The 22,061-nt window shown below is 39.6% G+C and overlaps 1 protein-coding gene across 1 annotated transcript; it reads left to right on the top strand.

Moving 5' to 3' along the window:
• The first annotated feature begins 437 nt into the window (after positions 1 to 437).
• On the top strand, positions 438 to 7,252 carry btbd3b (BTB (POZ) domain containing 3b). Its single transcript, XM_020597794.1, has 4 exons — positions 438 to 1,405; positions 2,310 to 2,400; positions 4,218 to 4,336; positions 4,893 to 7,252. Exons 1-4 carry the CDS (start codon positions 1,095 to 1,097, stop codon positions 5,923 to 5,925), a joined length of 1,554 nt encoding a protein of 517 aa, XP_020453450.1. The 5' UTR covers positions 438 to 1,094; the 3' UTR covers positions 5,926 to 7,252.
• The last annotated feature ends 14,809 nt before the right edge of the window (positions 7,253 to 22,061 follow it).

Raw genomic sequence — 22,061 nt, 5'->3', positions numbered from 1 at the left:
TACAGGCCATAAATCCAATCAAAGCAGCCAACAAAATTCAAATTCAGCTGTTTGTATACTTTTATGAAATGCTCATTAAAAAGAAGTATGACTGTCAGAGTATGCATGAATTAAGCAAATTCTGCCCTTAAAGCAGCATGCAAATATGCACTGCCCTTTTGAATTAGAATACGGACTCTATATTTACTGTAGTGCACACTGAACGCTGTGGCTGCAGGTAAGGCAAAGAGTGGCATTAAAACAATAGATGAATATATCACTCTTAGACTGTCACTTTAATTGAGACGTTGACTATTGCATATTCAAGTATGTGCTGCACTAGGCTGCATTAGCCAATCATAAATACTGTGCACTACCATTGGCTGAGAGAGTCATGTACTGTGCTTGTAAGGGGCGGAAGGGGGAGGGGGGTTCTCTATCTCTTCTGCACTCTCCCATTCAACCTCTGTAGTCAGCAGAACGAGTGGCTGAGCAGAGCAAACCAGCATCCACGATCACAGCATCCTGCAGATGACTCTACTCCATGAAGGAGAAGAAGAGGAAAAAAGAACAGGTGTCAGAGAAAAAAAGGTAGACCCACAGATGAAGAGAGACTGAGAGGGGAAGAGAAGCACATAAGGAGGAAGAGTGGGAAATTAAAGGAACTGAGAAGACAGTACTGCTTGCCTGAGGATCACTGCAGCTGTACTAAATCTGGGGCTGTCAGGCCAACCCTCAGCAGAGCAGTGAGTGAGAGCAGAGGAGAAAAAGAAGTTATTGGAAAAGATGATCTCATCACTTTGGACAAGCAGGGATGGGAAACCCAAGAGCCTCTTCATCAGCAGATCAGACTTCACACAGGAAAAGTGCCTTCGGATTACCACTGTGAACTTGTCTCTTCACAGGAGTTAAGACAAAGGCAAAACAAGAGTCGTCCTGTTAGTTTCCAAAAGGTGAAACCTCACACAGGATCTTTGACTTCTGTGCTGCCGAGTACAGCTCCGCTCTCTGCCGTCCTCTTCCCAAGTCCCTCCTGAATCCTCCCTCGCGCTTGCCTGCTCCTGGTGAATGTCTTCTCTGCATACACTCTCACTGCTCGGCAGTTGAACACACTCATGGTCGATGCCAAGGGGAGGAACATGAAATGTCTGACTTTCTTCTTAATGCTTCCCGAGTCAGTGAAAAGCAAGTCAAGTAAAAGCTCCAAGAAAGGGAATGCCAGTGGCAGCTCCAAGCTGCCCCCGGTTTGTTATGAGATAATCACTCTGAGGGGCAAGAAGAAGAAGAAGATGGCAGCAGACATTTTTTCCACCAAAAAGCCAGCATCTAGCACTCCAGTGCAACAGTACCAGCAGCAGAACCTCAACAACAACAACACCATACAGAACTGTAACTGGCAGGGACTCTACTCCACTATAAGAGAAAGGTAAGTAAACAGAAGAAGCTTTCTCAGCCAGGAATCATTACTACTGCTCCCAACATTCAGGGAAGATGAAGACTGCATAACTACATTTTAATTGCCAGTTTTCTGGACAGTACCTTCATTAAATATCAAACTGGACCACAAAACACTTATGTAAGGAAATTACTCTTGTATATATTCAAATCAGCGTGTGTTTGTGTATATACATGTGTGGGTGTTCCCTCTGCCCTGCCCTCAGTCCGCTGGGGATATCTCTGTTTACACCCTCTCCTGCTCCTGCAGACTTTGCCACTCTGATATAACAGAGGGCGGACAGGCACTGAGTGTGTTTGTTATGTACAACAGGGGATGCTCTGTACTAAAAGCAAAATATTTACCTTGGCCTATCAGTAAAAGACCCCAGCTGTCCAGAGCAAAATGTGTGCTCTCTAACCTGGCTTTGTTGTTTCTCTGGAACATAGGCCTGTTTACCCACCCCTGTGACATGTTCCATTACTCAATAATATATGAATGTAGCTTTGTTGCTGGACCTGTTCTTTCACAGTGGGGGGTTCCACTCACTTCATTGTCTTGTTTGTCTGTCTTTATGTAGCTACAAAGAATTTAAGTTGAAAAATGAATTAACCTTAAAATATGTTTTATGTCTGGCAAAATGTCTTAGTCTTTGAAATCAGAACGCTGAATAAAAGTGTGTGGTTTACTGCTTTTGTTTGAACTTCTACAAATGACTAATTGGTGTTATTACTCACATAAAATATATAAAAATTAGTTTACTCCTATTAATTCCCTTAATGTCACCAAGTTACACCTTTTCTCCCCTTATCTTCTTTTCTTTTACAGCAAATGTACAGGGAAAATATATATAAAATAAATTTTCCTCCTGTCTTTTGTTTCTTTCCCTTTTTAGAAATTCAGTCATGTTCAACAATGAGTTGATGGCAGATGTTCACTTTGTGGTAGGTCAGACTGGAAGGACCCAGCGGCTGCCGGGACACAGAGTAAGAATTTCATCAATCAGTAAAATCACGGTAGCAGGGAGGAAATTAACAAACAAGTAATCAGCCAGTTCAGCCCACTGTTCATATCACATCGGCATAAAAATAATCTTGCTCTCATTGCCAACAGTAATGGAACCTCTTTGTGCTCCATTCTCACTTCCGCACCATGTGTCTTTTTGAGACAGTACTCAATTATTTATGTAAATGAGGCTAAAGGACAGAGGCATAGAGTGAGTGAAGGAGGAAGGGATATCCTTTCAGCAGTCATCTCACACAGAATGGCTCGCCTTTGTCTCTGCTGGAGCTCAGCTTTTCAGAAACTGGCCTGCAATTACCCAACTTTTAATCAGACACATTTCACAGCATGCAATTAGAATGATAAGGCATAGAATAGGTGCATACAACTATTCTTTTATTTATTTACCAGCATTGCTTTTGAATTTTGGAATGACAGTAAAATTAATCTACTATAAATAGCTATAAATAGTATAATTGGGCCCATATTCATACTGTTTTTCTTAATATTAACCAGTTAACATCCTCTGACTTCTTTGTTTAGTTTGCCCTCTGACCTAATTGCTTTTTCAATGTTCACATAAATGATTCATTAAGATTGATACGTGCCTGGACCATGCGCCTCATCTAAAAGCACACCTACTCTATTTGAATTCACATTAAGTGATTTTGCACCAATAAATATAGCGCGGCTATCCAAGCCACATCTACACTGTCCAATGAGCATCTTTTTTTGTGCTTTAAGATCAATATCTGCAGTGCGCTTTGTACATTTATAGAAAGCAGTTAAGGAAGGACACTAAGGATGACTTTATTGCACTTTATGCTGAGACATTATGCCAATGGGACATAATGATGTTCAGCACAACAATCTTTATTGTGTCTCTTTGGCAGGAATTCAGATATCCATTATGATTTAATTTACAAAGTTATGTCCTTCCAAGATGGAGGGTGCAGCTACTGTAGCAGCTAAAAAATATCATTTATGTGAACATCTGTTAAAATTCAATGGGTCAAGACATGGGACTAATTTTATTTTAATATGCAGTATTTATATGCTGGTTTCTAAATGGCCACTTAAAAGAGCAACTGCCTTTTAGCTGACCTCTCTTTTATGAAACAAGAAAAATGAATTTCAGTTTTTAACAACAACAACAACAGCAGCAAGGTTTATTTAAGAATAGGTTCAGTGCACTTTAATCACTTTAGAGAAGGTCTGTGTGTTTTTTTTGTGAAAGTATATACAGTGCCACCCACATACCCACCTACACATATTTATGCTGCACACGCCTACACACACACACACACACACACACACGGCACAGACACATAGGTCTTAAACATCAAATGTATTTGAGGATAACTACAAAATGAAGTCACTAGTAGCACTGTGTTGCATCTGATTTTATCATAAGCTCAGAAAAGTAATTAATTTTAATAAATCCAGCTTTTGTAGTACACAGTTGTGTTTAGTTATGTTATTGTTTTATGTATTTATTCAGTTTTTAGTAAGTTTTTCTTTAATCAGTCTTGTTTATTAGAAATATAAATCTTTGTCCTCAGGGAAAATATTAGCTGACTGAAGACAACTCAGTTCAAGAACTCCAGTTACTAGACCTGAAGCATTGTTAGGAACCTATGAAGAGATTTGTGTTATGCAAAGACAAAGAGCTACATGTGGACCTACTCTTTTGTCTGTTACTACATGCCATGCGGATTCCAGTGGAATAACACATGAACTATGGTATGTTTTTATTTCTTTTTTCTATCTGTCACTTTGTTTTCACTTCTTTTTCCAATAGTATGTTTTGGCTGTGGGCAGCTCAGTTTTCCACGCCATGTTTTATGGTGAACTGGCTGAGAACCAAGATGAAATCCATATTCCAGATGTGGAACCAGCAGCATTTCTGGCCATGCTGAAGTAAGGATTCTCCTTTGTCCTCACTGCACACTTTAGCATGAAGTACTTTCTTCAGCTGGTGCCATTCTTTTGGTTTTGTAACAGAAAATGCAGTCTTTATGTATTTATGTATTATATATAATGCATTGATGTATTATGTATTATGTATTTATAACAGCTATTTCAATTTGATTGATGAACCTAGTCTACAGCTATCTCAAATAAATACATCTTGAACAAAACGGCTGAACACTCACCCACACAAGTAAAATGAAGTGTTTCTTCCTCTGTCTCAGAGGAATTTATATCTATAGCCTTGCTGTTCATCCAACACTTTTATTTCTGAGTACTGCTTTCTCCATCCTTGCAGGGGAGCTACAGTAGGTGGTAGATGAGGGAGTAGGAGGCTATTTTGTTGAACGGTTTGATTAGAATCTCATTTCAATGTTTTCCAACTTGTTTTGGAACACATGTAGCAACACAGTTTTTAAAATTATCATCATTTACAAATCATGTCATTTTGCATTTCATTTCTGTGGTGTTTGAAGCTGAGAAAGTCACATTTTTATATCCACAGGTATATTTACTGTGATGAGATTGACCTGAGTGCCGACACCGTACTGGCCACTCTTTATGCTGCTAAGAAGTACATTGTCCCTCACCTGGCACGTGCCTGTGTCAACTTCCTGGAGACGAGCCTGAGTGCCAAGAATGCCTGTGTGTTACTTTCCCAGAGCTGCCTCTTTGAGGAGCCAGAGCTGACGCAGCGCTGCTGGGAGGTGATTGATGCCCAGGCTGAGCTAGCGTTACGCTCAGAAGGCTTCTGTGACATCGATGCCCAGACACTGGAGAGTATCCTACAGCGAGAGACACTCAACGCCAAAGAGATAGTGGTCTTTGAGGCGGCACTCAGTTGGGCTGAGGCTGAGTGTCAGAGACAGGAGCTCACCTCTTCGACTGACAACAAGCGTAAGGTTTTGGGCAAGGCCATGTACTTGATACGCATCCCTACAATGGCTCTGGATGATTTTGCCAATGGGGCAGCCCAGTCAGGTGTGCTAACGCTTAATGAGACCAATGACATCTTCTTGTGGTACACAGCAGCCAAGAAGCCTGAGCTGCAGTTTGTCAGCCAGCCCAGGAAGGGCCTGACACCTCAGCGCTGCCACAGATTCCAATCCTGTGCCTACCGAAGCAATCAGTGGCGTTACAGGGGTCGCTGTGACAGTATACAGTTTGCAGTGGATAAAAGAGTTTTCATTGCTGGGTTTGGACTATACGGCTCTAGCTGTGGCTCAGCAGAGTACAGTGCCAAGATTGAGTTGAAACGTCAAGGAGTGCTGCTAGGACAAAACCTCAGCAAGTACTTTTCTGATGGTTCCAGCAACACCTTCCCGGTGTGGTTTGAGTATCCGGTCCAGATCGAGCCTGATACCTTCTACACTGCCAGTGTGGTTCTTGATGGAAATGAGCTCAGCTACTTTGGACAGGAAGGGATGACAGAGGTGCAGTGTGGGAAAGTGACATTTCAGTTCCAGTGCTCCTCAGACAGCACTAACGGCACAGGGGTGCAAGGGGGACAGATTCCTGAACTCATTTTCTACGCTTGACAACCCCTATGCACACATTCAAGCAACTTTCAGCACACTTAAAAAAAAATTTAAAAATAATCACTTTGTGCATAGTGTCACTTTCTGTTATTTATTTTTGTCACAGCTGTGCAGAAATGATCTCAGACCTGTGGAAGATTTTTGGTTTTGATTTTAGTAAATGGTCCTTTTGAGTAGGACCAGGCAGGTTTCAAGTGTTGGACTGTCCAAATCTGTGGATGAAAAAAAGTTCTAAAACATAAAAAAATGCAATAGGCCTGCTTGTATATATGAATAAATGTAAATTCACAAATGTATATGATGCCACAATTGTGGCCAAGACTGGCCACCAAGATATATGATGAATATGCTACAATATGTTTATTATTTCTACGTTTGCATAGAATGCACATACAGTATATAGCAGCAATACTTCACATTGTAAAATGAGAATTTCTGTCAAGACTCAGTGAAAAAGGAAATGAAAAGGCTGTATGATACTCAGAACAACATTTTAAGCAATGGTTACGGTCAACAACATCATTCATCCAACTGTAGTGTGTAAGACCCATCAGGGATTTGTATTTGAGTGGCTTCAATTGAATCTTCAGCTTTTTGAGCCTTTAAATGTAATAATGGGGCACCTGGAGAGGGCTTGAGGGATCTTAGAATAGGGAGCACGAGATATAATGAGACACGTAACCCCTATAATATCTCCCTGTAGCATGTTGCTTTGCACCTACTCTCATCTCAGCCACTTTAGTGAGGTTTCATTTAGATCAGTGTCATTATGTTTACAGTGAAAATGGACTTAAAGTGATCGCCCTTCACCACTCCATAGTAGATGAGAGATTTCTATGGTTTGGAATCTCTCTGTACTACAGTACTTAGAGCAAGGACAGAAGAGTTCCATGTCATTTAACATGTGCTAATAATTGTTCTGGTGCCATGGTTTTGTTTACAAGAAAAAAGATTAATGACTGATTCAGTGTTAGAAGCTGCTTATCTTATGGACTCTTACTGCTCTTTGTTTAACCTTGTGCCCTCTGACCTGCTGAGCACTCCCTCCCAGTGTGATCATTCCATATCAGTATTTGCAGATTCATTTATGCTACAAAACTGCACTGATGTTGGTTTGTAATTGATTTTGTGATTTTGTTTAACAGTACTGTTCTTTTTAATGAAGATTTTTTTTTTAGATTTTCTGTGCTACTGAATATTTTTCCCGGTGTAGGATAAACATCCACAGGCTTGTCCGCTGACGACAATGGATGGGCAAACTGGTGTTGTCCTGTGTGTATGTGCTACGGCGCTGGGAGACCAATGAATGTGTATGATTCTTGGTGATGCAAATAAACATATATACTTGAGCACTGGTTGTCGATGTCATCTATAAAAAACAGTGCTATTAAATGCTACATGCAATTAGGAGATGGGGATAGATGATGCTCTCTGGCACTGCAGTTATCTACAGTTCTAAGGAGAGCTTGCCACTTATACACCCTCCTTCTTGTCTGTCAAACGCTAACTCTATTTTGCATCCCACTGGGCTATGCAATACTATACTTCTCTTTCTTAATATGAAATTTAATAGGCTACATATATGTTTTTTTATATGCAATCACTTCTGCAAAAGGAAAAGACGCTGACAGAACAGCAAACAATCTACAATCTTGAATTTTTAAACTGTATTTTTAGATTGCAGACATGAAGAATGGCACCTTGATATGACCATCACGTGTTTTTAGGTTTCAAAAAATAAAAAAGAATAAGATTATAATTTAAAAATATTTAAAAACGTGTAAGTCTTTAATTCCTAGTATAGCACACGGGCTGTGTCAAACATGTTTAGAAAAAAGACAGCCTTTAGAAGTTGTGCATAGATAAATCTGCAATCACTATACAACCGTGCAAAGTACTCCAATGACACAGCTATTTTAACTTTACTTTACACACATGTCGACATACAGTAACTATTTATCATTCACTGAATGCTGAGACACAAATCATCTTATGTTAAACATCAAAAAGACTCAGGAAATAATTTTTGACCAGTTGGTGACCATAAAGCAGTGGCCATTCATGACCAACCAAGTGCAGTCATATAAATACCTTGGTGTGCTCATAGACAACAATTTGACTGGGAACTCTCATGTTGATTGTCTGCTCACGCCTACATCAGAGACCATTTTTCTTCAAAAAGGTTGAAGTTTTACCAAAGTGTACTGGAAAGTATAATGAGAAATGGGATGACCACTTGGTTTAGACAGCTACAAGTTAAACACAAATCAAGGCTGACAGCTATTCTGCATACAGCCATGGAAATAACTGGTTATAAAAATCATCACAGCCTTCGGACTATCTATGACCAGTGTGTGCTCTCATAGGGCAGGAAAATTATAAATGACCGTTCCCACATCCTCACGAATGAATTCCAACTGTTACCATCTGGCAGAAGATATAGGATTCCTAGATGTAAACTCAATGGATACAGGAACTCATTAGCTCCTGTATCAGTTAAAGCACTGCACAACCTCAATAATACTAAGTGACTTGAATTAGGTGGAGTAACTACTCCAATTCACTGTCACAGCAGGCAAACTTCTATCTTTCTATTTTATGTACCTTATCTATGACTTCTTGTGTTTGTTTGTGAACATTTTAAGAGGCTGCAACATGATGCCCATGACAATAAAGAATCTATCTATACATGTTTTAATTTCTCTGAGTGCCTGATATGCTATAAAAGATGAGTCATTTACTGAATCTAGAGACAAATCATATCGCTTTGTTAATTGTATGTTCAAAAAGATCATCACTCCTGGGAGCTGATGGCAGGTACTTGATTACCAAGGCACTCAATAATGCTGAGACCAAGTCTGACATTGCCAATGAGTACAAAGCCCTCGAAGAATTGAACTCAATATGTTTGGTACTCTATGCTTCAGTGTGATTTTTCGTGATTGTGGCGCTAATGTTGTAAGCAAGGTCATTAATTGCAGTGGAGCTGGTAGGGGACTAGACTGTGCCAGGAGCCGGAGGCAGGCTTTTCGAAGACAGACACACATGTTTTCATTTTGCAAATGTAACTGATCTATAGCAGCAGAATTACAATTTTGTTACTGTTCAGAGTCAAATGGAAAATAAATGAAGAACATATACAACCCCATGCAGGGGTTACTGGGTAATAACAAATAACCCAGAGCTCTGGAAGCACTTTCCTTTATTTTGTTCTCACAGAACAATTGCTGCTCAAGGCTACAGACCTGGCATTTTTTGGTTGTGGTCACAGTCAGCTCAGCAGGCAGGAGTGCTGCCGGAGGCTATTGCTCACAGCCAGAACAGCTGTGAGGAAAAGCTTGGCTCTTTATGGGGCTTCCAAAAACGTCTTCAATCAGTCTTCAATCAGTCTTCAATCAGCAATTGTGCTGAAAGCTCTAATTACTTACTATTGCAAAGTAGATATTAGTCTTCCAAAATCCCTGACCCAACATGTTAATATAATACACTAAAAAAAACACAGTACTGTCTACATGTTTTATGAGAGGTGACAGTTACTTTGGGGAAGCTGTTTTGATTTGATTTGATTTATTCTTTCAAGCATGTAAAGACAGTTGATATGTCAACACACATAATTTTACACATATCCAACAAATGCTAATCCAATATCAATTTACTTATACCTAGTACATGCTTGAACAGAGTAGGAAGAAGTTAGACTTATCCAGTCCTATCCAGTCCCATCATCTTACCATCATTGGTTTGCAAGCAGTATCTCTACATAAATAATTCTCTTCTACACCACACAAGTAATATACTAAAGAAATATTACATAGTGTTAACATTCATACACCACACCCACAATGTTCCATCTAATTAATCAATGAGCCTGTTCTTGCATATATCTTGATTGACACATACCTTTATATTTATGTTTAAACTCGTCAATTCTATTACTATTTTTTATGTCCGCACTTAATCCCTATACCCCATCTTATGCACAATTCTTATCGCTCTTTTTTGTAATATATACAATGGTTGAAGTGAGCTTTTGTATGTGTTTCCCCAGTTTTCAACGCCATACTCTAAGTATGGTAAAATCAATGAGGAATACAAAATGCGTAGTGCTTTCCCATCCAAAATATATCTAATCCTTGCCAATATCGATATATTTTTTGCTATTTTATTCTGAACATATCTAATATGTGATTTCCAGGAGAATTTGTCATCAACTATGACACCTAGAAATTTTATTTCATATACTCGTTCTATATTAGCTCCCCCGATTTTCAATTGAAGTTCATTGTCTAGTCTGCGATTCCCAAATACCATAAATTTAGTTTTATCCATATTCAGAGATAGTATATTACTGTCACACCATTTCTTTATCTTCTCAAGTTCCTGTGTAACCCGTCCAGAGAGTTGCTGTAGGTTTTCACCCGATGCCCATATGGTAGTGTCATCAGCAAATAAAACCACTTTCACTAAATCAGAAACCTTGCATATATCATTAATGTATAATATAAATAATTTAGGTCCCAAAACAGAACCCTGAGGCACTCCACATACAATATCCAGCTCACTCGATTGGTATTCACCCAACTTCACAAATTGACGCCTCTGTGTCAAATAACTTCTAATCCAATTCAGAGTTTTAATTCTGTTGATGAAATGCAATTAAATCTTTCCAGGCTAAGAGTAAAATACAGGGTTAGACATCTAATTGTCTTTTACACCTAATTTTTTTGAATGGTAATAGTCTTGCACTTTTACTGCACTTTCCTACCATAGCGCTCAAAGTGCTTTACACTGCTTACTGCCAAGGAGATGACCTGCTCAACCTCCAGATTGGACATCTGTACAAGACATCATTTGGGCATCCACAGATGCCCAAAATAATAATCTTAAAAAGTCAATTGTTTTATATAAGCCATTCTTGCAGCTAAAAAGGGAGAAGGGGGACACAAAGCCAGGCAGCTGTAGAGGCCGGTGTATCCTGAAGCTGTTGTCCTGTTGGAACTGTAACCTGTCTTCTCTTTAAGTTCATAACTCCATATTTGTTCATTGCATCTACAGTGCTGTAGTATTTAGCCCCAACCAAGCAACTAAGAAATGACTTAAGACTATTCATCCACAAATATGTGGAGTGATTTTAACTGTACAAATAGCTAAAAGTGATTATGAGGTTATGCTGCAATTGGATGCCTAAAATGAGAAAACACTGAAAAACCTTTATTTAGGATCACGTGAAGACATCTGATGGACATCCAAATTGAATGTACAGAAGACATCTTAAAAGATGTTACAAAAATTCTGGCTACTCAGGTGGTTCCTTTTGAACATCTGACAAAGGCTTCAATTAGACAACCTTGTTTAGTGGGAAATGACATAAACAGTACAGTGCTGACATACTGTTTGGTTTTACCACTGATGTTTTAATATATAATTCAATCTGTTTATCAGAGTATAGAAGAATAAGATGTAATATTCATCTGTAATCATAAATATGACTGTGAATTCTTTACAGACAAGCTCAAGGGAAGGGTAAAGGGAAAACATTGCGGGTGGATACTGACTCAGACTGGGCACATAGTGCGCAGGAAAGTTGAGGGTTTAATTATGGTTCAACATAAATATAAGCATGAAAAGATTCAGCTTGACTAGAGGGAGGACTGTGGATTACCAACATCCACAATGCTCTCTAAGACTGACTGTTCCAAGTGCAGATAAGTCTGTGAACAGAAGCAAAAGGTCTAATGGTATCCAAGAAGAATGGTGTTGTTTCCTTACTCTGTAGTTAATAGGCAACACAAATGATCACATCACTAACTACTAGGCATACAAATGTGGTGCAGGGTTAAAGTGGTTAGTAATGTCTCTTAAATCCACCCAAATGGAAAATAAAAAGACCTAAAGTCAAAGCTGCAAGGGGAAAGACAATGGCGAGAGGAATCACATTCAGCTGTGTTACCATATCAAACATCAGTCTGTTCACTGCAGGTAATCACATATCCACACCTCAACATCCTGATAATTTCCATAGCAAAATGTCATTTAATTAATAATGGCCAAAGAAAGGAGGGAAACAGATAAGGGTTTAAAGAATTCATCAAAGAAAATAATTATAAATTATAAATAATAAAGATGCTGTTGTTTTTTTAATATCTTCTCAAAAGAAATCTCCAAGCCAATTTCCAAAGTCCCCTTAAACCACATGTTTTCTCTGAAGGTGTATATATACAGGTACAGCTGTGTACAGCACAGGTTATATTATATACTGTACTGGTGCATTCTTAGTGCAGAAACTGCCAAGTAAGTGATATGAGAGCATGTGGCAAGGGCCGCTGAAGGTTAAAATGAATTGCTGCAATCCAAACAGATGTAAGGGTATCTGAGCCCCTCACTCCCCCATTCAGCCTACTGGCAGCCAGTCTCTCAGGAACAAAACAGGGGGTGAGTGGAGAATGGAAAGGGGGAGGGTGCAGTGGTAAGTGGCAAGTCTAACCTGTTAAAGTGGTCATTCCCTTGATAATTATCACATAGCCTATTAGTGGACAGCCACAACAATAATTAATGACACTTGAGTATGGGAAAAGATGACAAAGTTCAGATGCAAGGTGCAGGTGGAGGCAGGGAGAAGACATGAGTTTGACTGCAGACTGACTGTGCTAAAGACCTGCACAATGTATGGGATAGTATTCTAAATAATCTCCTATCTCAGAGCTGCTGTCTCCAGTTGCACACGCGTTTGGGATGCACTACAGAATCGAGGAAATGACTGTGTGTCTCATTTATCTATTTATTTATTCATTGCTACCAGGCAGGGCTAAATCGTTTCAACAGTCCGGGGCACTGGGAGGCCAGCTTTTATGTTAGATTAGCCGGTTTATTTCAATGTTGCTTGGCTCCAGATGGATCAATATGGCTGGGATGTCTAGAGGTAAGCACTCCATATATTAAGTGAATTATGATTGCTGAGAAGAGTAAGAAATAGTGGACAATGGGAGCAGCAGGGCCTATTCAAAGCAGGCAAAAATACAGACAACACTGTGACAGAGCATTAGGCATGCACTAGAAGTAAATTATATTACCTTCCAGTGGTGCAGGGGTAAATACATTGTTTACATAATTGTTTGTTTGTCCTATCAAGTACGATCCCAGAAGGTATAGGAATGCTTCACTTAAGCAAAACTAAAATAGTTCTTTCATGCTCACTGAAAGCTGAATTTGTTGGTGATGCATTATGCTAATCAAGTTATTTATTCCCACAACTATGGTTGCATATAACTGTCACCCACAGCCACTCTGGCAAGGTTTGATCAAAACCTTGGATGCTAGCAGCTTCCCACTGAGAAAGGTGATGAGGGCTGAGCATGCTACTTTTTGTATATACTCTAGAGCCTCTATTCATACTGAAGCATGGCCTCTAAGGCGGCTCCATGTCTTTGAGTATGAAGTGAGAGGGCCATTCTCTCCCCAGGGTCTGAAATAATGACAGTGAGCTTACTGAACATGATCTGCATCAAATAAGCTACTTGAAAAAGCTGGAGTCTGAAACAGTACAGCAAACAGCACTGATTCATTTGTACACATGCTCTCGCTCTCTCTCTCTCTCTCCGGCTGTACTGCATGAGGAGGGACTAATGTGCTTTAATGTGCGTTAGAGGATGATACAGAGATGGAGAAAAAGCACAGAAAGGCACAGGAGTCTAGTTTTATGTGCATTCATTCAGAATGCCAACATAGGAAATCTGGTTTTCCAGTTGAATTATTTCCTGTAAGCACAAAGAATATGTGAAGTGACAGATTTTAAGTGATTTTTAAGTGATTACATTCATAGTTTGCACTTGTACGAATATGAATAGAAATGTGCCATGTGTTTAATGAGAGAATAATGGTTCAACTGTGCCATTTCTCATATTCAGTCATTATCTGCTTTAGGATCTCATCACATGGCAGCAGAGTAATCAGCAGAGACATTATACTGGCAACAAGGTATTTCTTTTGTCAAACAAATCAGACATATCAACCAGACTGGGAGTCAGCACATTTAACAATACACCAGAAATGCATTTCCTGTCCTTGAATACACATTTACAAGAGTGAATTGTATTTGGTGAATCCCCATTTTCTCTCTATTTAACCTTAAAGTGACCAAACATTTTCCCACTGTGGCAATTTCTGCCTGAATTATTATAACATCTATAACAGAGCAATGGTGTGCCTAAGTTTTTGACATCCAGCTGAGCTCTACTAGCCTGCTTTTGTGACCTAATTTAAGAAGGGGAGCAGTATCTCCTGGTGTTCTACCCTTTTCATCCTGCTTATTAACAGGAAAAACAGTTACTGAGTCTAAAGGTCCATGCAATTAGCATTGTTTAAAAAGGCATTGCCTATGCAGCTTAGTTATAACACTTGCTGTAAATCTAGCCAGAAACAACTCGTTATACTGTAACTCAGATTCTATGTTTGATCAAAGAGGGGCTGCAAGTGAAACACCTGCATTCACAGCAGCTCCACATTTCTATACTCTATCTACATTAACATCAGCACAGCTGCCCATTCTGGACCTAACTGTCAAGCAGATGATGGATCTGATGTTGATGAAGCAAAAAATCTTTTCCCATCTTGGCATTAACTCAGATAAGACACAGCTACTTCAATTATGTAAAAGAAAACAAATCTCAAAGCTGCTCAGGAATGTCAGAAGTCATGTCTTTATGTTTAATCAGATAAGTTACATTATATACTGTATATGCATATAATTAAAGTCTTTCTACCTATGCTTTTTTGAGTCAAGCCTCAAACTATTCCTTCACTGTCCTCAATAATGGCTTCAATATACATTGCCTTACCTTCCCCCTTAATTTCACTTCCCTTTGCGATACCATAGCTTTCCTCACTTTGAGCTGCTGGAAATAATCACAGGACATGAGCTAAATAAAAGTGCTCAATATACTCCTTGATTTGACTTTGTGGGTCATGTATTCTTGCGCAGCTGTATTCAGGCAGTGTACAGAAGAAAGCCATGTAACAGCTCTGAAAATGTAACAGCCTGTACTGTATGTCTTATGAAAATAATGAAATAATGTTTTTAAACATTATAAAACATTATATTTTTAAGGTAGAATAACATTAAAAACATCAGATCATTTGATATTTTTCAGCTTTTTATCTTTGACTATAATAAATCCTGAGCTTCATACATTTGCTGATGACATATTTAGCTTTTAATTTTTAAGTGATTAATTTGTTTAATGATTTAAGAGCTTATGACCATGTCAGTGCAAAATAAGTGCAAAACAAAACTGAATGAATCCTGTAGATTATCTGTGTTGACCAACCTAAAGCAACATAGAGTCAACAGAAAGACACATAACAGCTAACTAGTAATTCAAGCATAGTTTCTTTGTTCTGAAAGCAAGATGAGCACAAACCGAGTATTTGCAAGTATCCACTGATAAAGTACAACTGTTTGCAATTCTTGCAGAGTCAACATTTGTGAATAAAGGTGGAACAATAGAAAGTAGTTAAATATGTTAAAATCTGCAAGATCAGGGAATGTGCACTGGTACAGTAAGCAAGATACTATGTGAATAATTAATATCTTTCATCAGTGTACCAACACAGGGTTCACTGAAAAGGCACATCCTGTAGCTTACACTTCTCCAGTATTCTCAGTTTGCATGGAAACTGAATGAGTTTGAAGACAGGGTTGCCACCTCTGACACCCCCCAGCACCTCTCTCTAATAAATAGAAGAGACACATGAAATATCAAATACATTAGAGCTCAACAAGATTGGAGCAGAGAGGATTTTCCTCTAGTGTCCAGCACTGCCCCTCCTGCAACACTCATAACCACAAGGATGAGGGGCATCTGGAATTCCATTTCTCAATGATGAAATTCTTTTCATCATGTCTCTTTTGCATAACAAAAGGTGCATAAAATGTATTATATATAGCAAAGTCAAACTGTAAACTACCATATGAAGGTCATCTTTCCAACAAAGTTCTTTATTTCCAGGAGTAACAGCAAAGTCTTGCACAATACCTGCCATTTCCTTGGAGAGGATAAAGTCAGTGTAAAGCAAAATCTTTGACTTGTTTCTAAACACATTGTACATGTCAGAAAATAGTTGCTGAAAATGCGAAAAGACTGAACTGACTGAAAAGACTATGTAGTGCTGAACTGTGGAGTTAGACCATTAAACAGTTATTTATAATTTTTGAGTTCAGGATTTTTCAAGCGGGGCACATGAACAGTGAAAGTCTTAGAGCAGGTCTGAACTGACTGTAGTTGGTGGAGGGAGAGGAGACAACGGTCACAGCGTGGACCGTGCAGATGTTGCACTGGACAGAGCACCACAGTTACAGTAGCTGTTAACCTAACAATCTCACAGACTCTGGGCAAAATTTCACTTTTCTGCAAGTTTATGCTTGGTTTAGCAGGTGTTTTGTTAAATTAATCCTACTGGCTTTGTGGAGGTTTTATTGCACATACAGTAGTGAGCATAGGTATTGTAAACTTCTCCTGGGCTCCCTGGACAGTGGCTATCAGCTCTCCATGGATGTGTGTGTGTGTGTGTGTGTGTGTGTGTGTGTGTGTGTGTGTGTGTGTGTGTGTGTAGGAGCTGAGCAGCACCCTCTCATTCAAACAACAACACAAAGGAAACGTGACTCCATAAACACCAAAACCATATTTCTAATCTCACTCTTTGATAAAATGCTCCTGTAGACCCCTACCGCACTAGTAGCAGTTCTCCTGTTTGATCGTGAGTTACTACATCTACTACAGCCTAGAGTTTGCTAGCTAGCTATGCTTTTGCCCCATAAATGCATCTTTCTTACATGTTCTCCTGTAATAGATCCATGATGAGAACAGTCTTCCCCTAAGGACCCCAGCATTTCAGAGCAGAGAATACGTCTTATTTTTTTCATTTTGAAAGCTAATTTTAAATACTTGGTGATTTATTTAATCATTCAAATGTGGCTGGGTGACTAATAACACATTTTCCTGTGGTGTGACAAACTCAGAACACATTTATTTCTACTTTACCCGGACTTTAAACATATCACCACCCACCACCACCTCAACATGTACGCATATCACTGTATACATTTAATGATTAGAGTGCCCATGTAATTTCAAAAGTAATTTATCAAATAATCCCAGTATGTGAGGACAGCAGATGGTCTGCTACTTCCTGATGTTATTCATACCTATTTGAATAAATCTTCTTTAATTAGCTATATCATTAAACTGAGCCAATGACTTGGTTCTACTGACCCCACACGCAGTTCAGTGTTGCACAGCAAAGGAGCTATGGGTGTGTAATGTTTTATCAAACGTCTATTACGCTGATAGAAGGGATGGGATGACAAGAAGGGCAATTACAGCTGAGGAACCAAACCACGTGTCACTCTAATTTAAGTGAGTCACTAAAGAAGAGGAGGCCTGATGGAAACCCCTCAATAACAAGCCTGACTGCAGAAGGCAAGTGGCCCAGTAACCTCTGATTGAAATGACCCCCAGAAGGCTTTAGCCTGCAGCAGGACAAATGACAAAACTCAGTAGATTAAAGCTCAATTTTTTGTTGCGAACAACTAGAAATTAGAAAGAGAATTATCTGATTTAGAGCAACCTGTAAAATATATCAAAACAACATATTTTGTAATTCCCTCAGAAGTCAGCACATGCAGTGTCACATCTTCCAAACAAAGAAGAGGCAGCTTGCTGTCATAATAAACATTAGGGACACGGGCGGTAGAACATATGTTTAGGCTTCACTCAGTTTTTGATAGAGAAGATGTTTCACTTTTCCTGTGCTAGGTCAGACTTATGTACAGCTTCAGATGTGGCTGTATTTGTGCATCATTTAGATCTGTTTATTTAGTTTTTGTGCCAAGGCTTTCAGCAGGCACTGCAGCTAAATATATCTGAATGGGAGAAAGGTCGACTAGCCTTGAAAAATCAACGGACACCGGCGGGAATGAATGTGGACACAGGCAGACACATTACATAAATTATGCTTAAGCAGTGCTATCCGAGTCATTCAGCTATTCAATACGCAGCACTTCAGGACCTCAAGAAGATTTGCAGGATTAGAGGTTGTAAGCCAGACCAGCTCGATATATTGATCACTCGCCCCTCTCACTGAGAGCTGCATTCAATTTCCCAACAATTAGATGCACCTGAAGGTTAATATGGTGCTTTGTTAATCTGTTGTGTGTTGTGTTGTCTAAAACTAACTCTGTCTCTCGCTCCCTTTCCCTATTTTTCCCTCCACATATGCTGGTGCTACTCTGCCAGTCTGTTTGGCTGAAAGGTTCAAAATTCTGGCAGGGCACTATCTGTGCCGGTTTCATAGAGGTCATTAAATAATTAGTAATGCCATGATACTAATGCATTAGATGAGAGGCTTTCTCTCACAAACCTGCTAGTCTAGATGATTTCTAAGATACATTACTGCCCTGAGTAAAGTAGGTTGGCCCCACTATGACCTTGTAACCACACTAGCTCTTCCCATGAATGCAGTATGTTTTTAATAGGGCTGCCAATTATACACAGTGGCAATTTTGTTTCCATCCATTCTCGCTGGCTGATTTCACATTTTGAGGAAGTTGCAGCCATGTGAGAATGAAATGTCTCTCATGGGATCTGGTGGATATTTCTCTGGTGTGGCATATACTGGGCTCTGAGAAATAGGAATGACAGCCACATTACATGGTTGAAATGAGACTCCTATAATGTTATCCATTTTTATTATAAGAAGCTGTGACATGCCTCTCATTGGGTTCTGTGTATGAATTCAGAGCGGTGGAAGGGATTTTTAGCAATTCTCAGTTAAAAATCGCATGAGGTCAACAAAAACATAAAAGGATTGTGTATCCCTTGATGTGTAGAACACTTGGCTTGACACAAGGTTCATGTGTGTTCAGTTTATACAACTACAGCCACTCCCAATCCAATGAATTTATACATATTAATCTCAGAAAGTAAGCAGAAGAGCAAGGAAGGGATCAACACTGAGGAAGGAGATTAGCTACAGAGGTTTTTGCTGCTGTCTGCTATTTTAGAGGAAAACTAATGGCACCTGAAAAGGGAAACAGTGACTCCAGATCTGGTATAAAAGTAACTGAAGCAGACATGCAGAAAAAGTCCTTCATTCAATACATTTCCAGGAGAAAATGTAAGACAGCGCTTGTACTATAGTTACTCTAATTCTTCCTCTGGATGCACTATTGCCATTAAGCCAAGCACACCTCCATCAAAGAGCTCTTTTCCATCAAAGATGGTATTTTAAGCAGTCAGGAGTAATAGACTGTAATAATTGTCTGTTTTAAAACTGGTTTCCTCCAAGCAGTGAAAGGGTTTCATGGGTCAGCTGTGCAGAGGCCATCATCTACCCTTTCCACACTGTGCAAGCTGAGGAACAATGAAAAAAAAATAGGCTTGGTGAAAAATCTGTTATAACTGCAATCAATTTTTTGTACTTAAAAGCCTCAAATTTACAGTTACTGTGGCATGGCAATTTGTACTATCTCACTGCTGAAAAAACACACCTTCAGTGGTCAGCCATTTTGAACAGCCTATCTCACACTGGAGTGACAGTATTACTTGCTAGTACAGCTACTGGTCATGATGGTTTTTTCCCCTAGCACAAAATTAACTTCCATGCCAATCAGTGTGAAGAGACAACAGCAAATTCAAATCAATAATCCACTCTCCCTGCCAGATTTCAGCCATTTTCACCTTCACTGTCACCCCCATGAGCACCATCACATTCTCACCTCTGCTACAGCTGATTCTGCAAAACTGAGAAATGAGATCGGGCATGGAGGTGGTTTTAGTGTTTGTGTGTGTGTATATGGTTGTATTGCACAATGTGTGCATACTGCAGTGGATATTACAAATTTACAGTAGTATGTCAATAAATTCAGTCTTGCCACTTTGCCATTTAAAGGCTACTGACCTCACTAATGCCTGATAACCAGTGGCTTCATAAAGAGTAGTCTAAACCTGCATGAATGTATGGTATGTGCATGTTTCCTTCACACCATATTCTTTAGTCTTAGCTGATGTCACACTGCCATTTTTAAGGAGCACAGTGCATGTGAGGGCTCCCTTTGGAGAAATATATACTGTAACATATGTTTGTCGCTGTGCCACAGGCTGGCAGTAAGAACAAGGGAAAAATAAAAGTAAGCTCTCTTAATGTGACTGTAAGCTGTACATACAATAAGAGAAACTACAAGGCAGATATCTCTCACCTTTCAATTTTATTTCCTCTGGAACTGCTAATTTAAACCATTAATTCAAACTCACAGTGTTCTGAGAATCCTTCCATTTTCTCACACACCCTCCTTCTTTCCCCCCTGGTGGCAGATAGAGAGGCAGTTGGGGGTACCGCCTGAGTAATTGGAGAAACCTTCTGAAACATGCAGCTGAAGCAGGGTGGAAAAAAGGGCCAAAAGTGGAAAAGGAAAACGGACCGGGCTCCTAATTACCCGCTCCCTTTTCTCCTATTCCCTTTACCGTGGAGTCTCCTTCCACATCTCAGGCTGGCCTCTGCATAATTAGATGTAGTGTACAGGGATTGATGCTCACATTAAGGCCTGAGCTGGGTACAGAGAAAAGCTGGGGCTTTGATGAGCGGGTTAAGAGCACTGTCAGCACCCTCACTCTTACACATGTTACAATGAAACACCCAGTCAGCTAACACGCAAGCTGCCTTACATGAAGCTTGAACACACAGACTTGAAATGTGTACGCTAAACATGCAGCAAGTGCAGAATATGGTGTGAAACATCAATAGCATAGTTGTGTCAAGAGACCTAAAGGTGAATGAAAAAGCCTGTACAGTTCAATGCATTTTCAAACTGGGAGAAACAAAGGGCATCTGAAATTATATTACTTCTTTTCAATGAAAGAGAACCAAATTCAATGAGGTACCATTCATTTCATTTGAGGTGATAAAAGGAGGAACAGATAGGCTGTCTGCTTTTTAATATATTTAACAGTGTCAGAGCCCCTGGTAGTACAATGCAGAAGCAATAACATACAGTAGTCAACTGTGTTTTTCAAAGCTCAGAAATGGTTGCTATTTGCATAAACATACAGCACAATGTGGATAAATATTACTTTGCACATTACAGTAGGTAAGTGTTGCTGTGACTGTGTTTTGCTGTTTGTGTGTACATAGACTCCTCGTGCATGTGTCACTAAATGTTAAATTCAGGATGCACTTTTTTTTTTTTGCCTTGTGAGACAAGCAGAAACTGTTGCTATGATACAATTCAGTGAGTCAAGAGAAGATGCATTTCTGATTGCACATAAAAGTCTAGATGCCAAATTGAATTGTGGGCACAAATAGCATAATTAAGATTTTATAGTATTTCTATTAGGCGTGCAGTGTCTCTGAAAGTGAAAATGTAAAGCAGATGACCCAACTGTGAGATGGTATCAAATATGCTTCATCCAAACTCTCGTCCTTCAGCATGATATTGCATTTTTTATTGTTCTACAAATATAATTGCACATTTTCAGACACATGTCAGAAGTCGATTTCTTGCTTTATTTCTCTCTCAATGCCTGTTTCAATGTCTCTTATAATACAGATGTTTTGACAGCCATATTCTGGTTTATTTTTCTCCAGGCAGGTTTAATAAACATGCAAACACCTTTTTGTAAAAGCTAATTCACACCTAAATGAGGAGCGCAAAAACTCTGCAGAGCATTCTTCCTGCCGTTAAACCACAAACCGCTGCTAAAGGAGGCTCAGCACTACCCTTCTTGCAAGACGCCAAGCTGCTCTTATCACCCCACCACGAGGCCGTAGAGGGGTAATAGGATTGTGACTCATAGAGAAAGTGCCATGCTCACTAAGCAGGGGAGTGCTGAGGCACAAGTGTGAAGGGCCACTGCGGCTGTCCAGCATCATGAAAGCAGAGAGGAGCAGGCGGGGAGGATGGTTCCCCCTTGCTCCATAAATAACCCTCCTAAATTGCAGGCTTTGGAGGGTCAACAGGACACTGGTCTGCCAGTGTATATATGAAGGCTTGGATATAACCTGTAATCCTGCAGCCTAGAAAACGAACAGCACAGCAGTTACGGCAAAATGTCTTTTATGCAAAATGGGAGCCTGGGTGTTTATGA

This window comes from Monopterus albus, unplaced genomic scaffold, assembly GCF_001952655.1.
Source record: "Monopterus albus unplaced genomic scaffold, M_albus_1.0 scaffold3.1, whole genome shotgun sequence".
Lineage (NCBI taxonomy): Eukaryota > Metazoa > Chordata > Actinopteri > Synbranchiformes > Synbranchidae > Monopterus > Monopterus albus.
The sequence above is the reverse complement of the archived record's forward strand: the minus strand, read 5'-3'. Positions and strand labels throughout refer to the sequence as shown.

Coding starts and splice junctions, on each gene's coding strand:
- btbd3b (XM_020597794.1), top strand. CDS start 1,095: ATGGTCGATGCCAAGGGGAGGAACATGAAATGTCTGACTTTCTTCTTA. Junction 1,406..2,309: donor TACTCCACTATAAGAGAAAG/GTAAGTAAACAG, acceptor TTCCCTTTTTAG/AAATTCAGTCATGTTCAACA. Junction 4,337..4,892: donor GCATTTCTGGCCATGCTGAA/GTAAGGATTCTC, acceptor TTATATCCACAG/GTATATTTACTGTGATGAGA.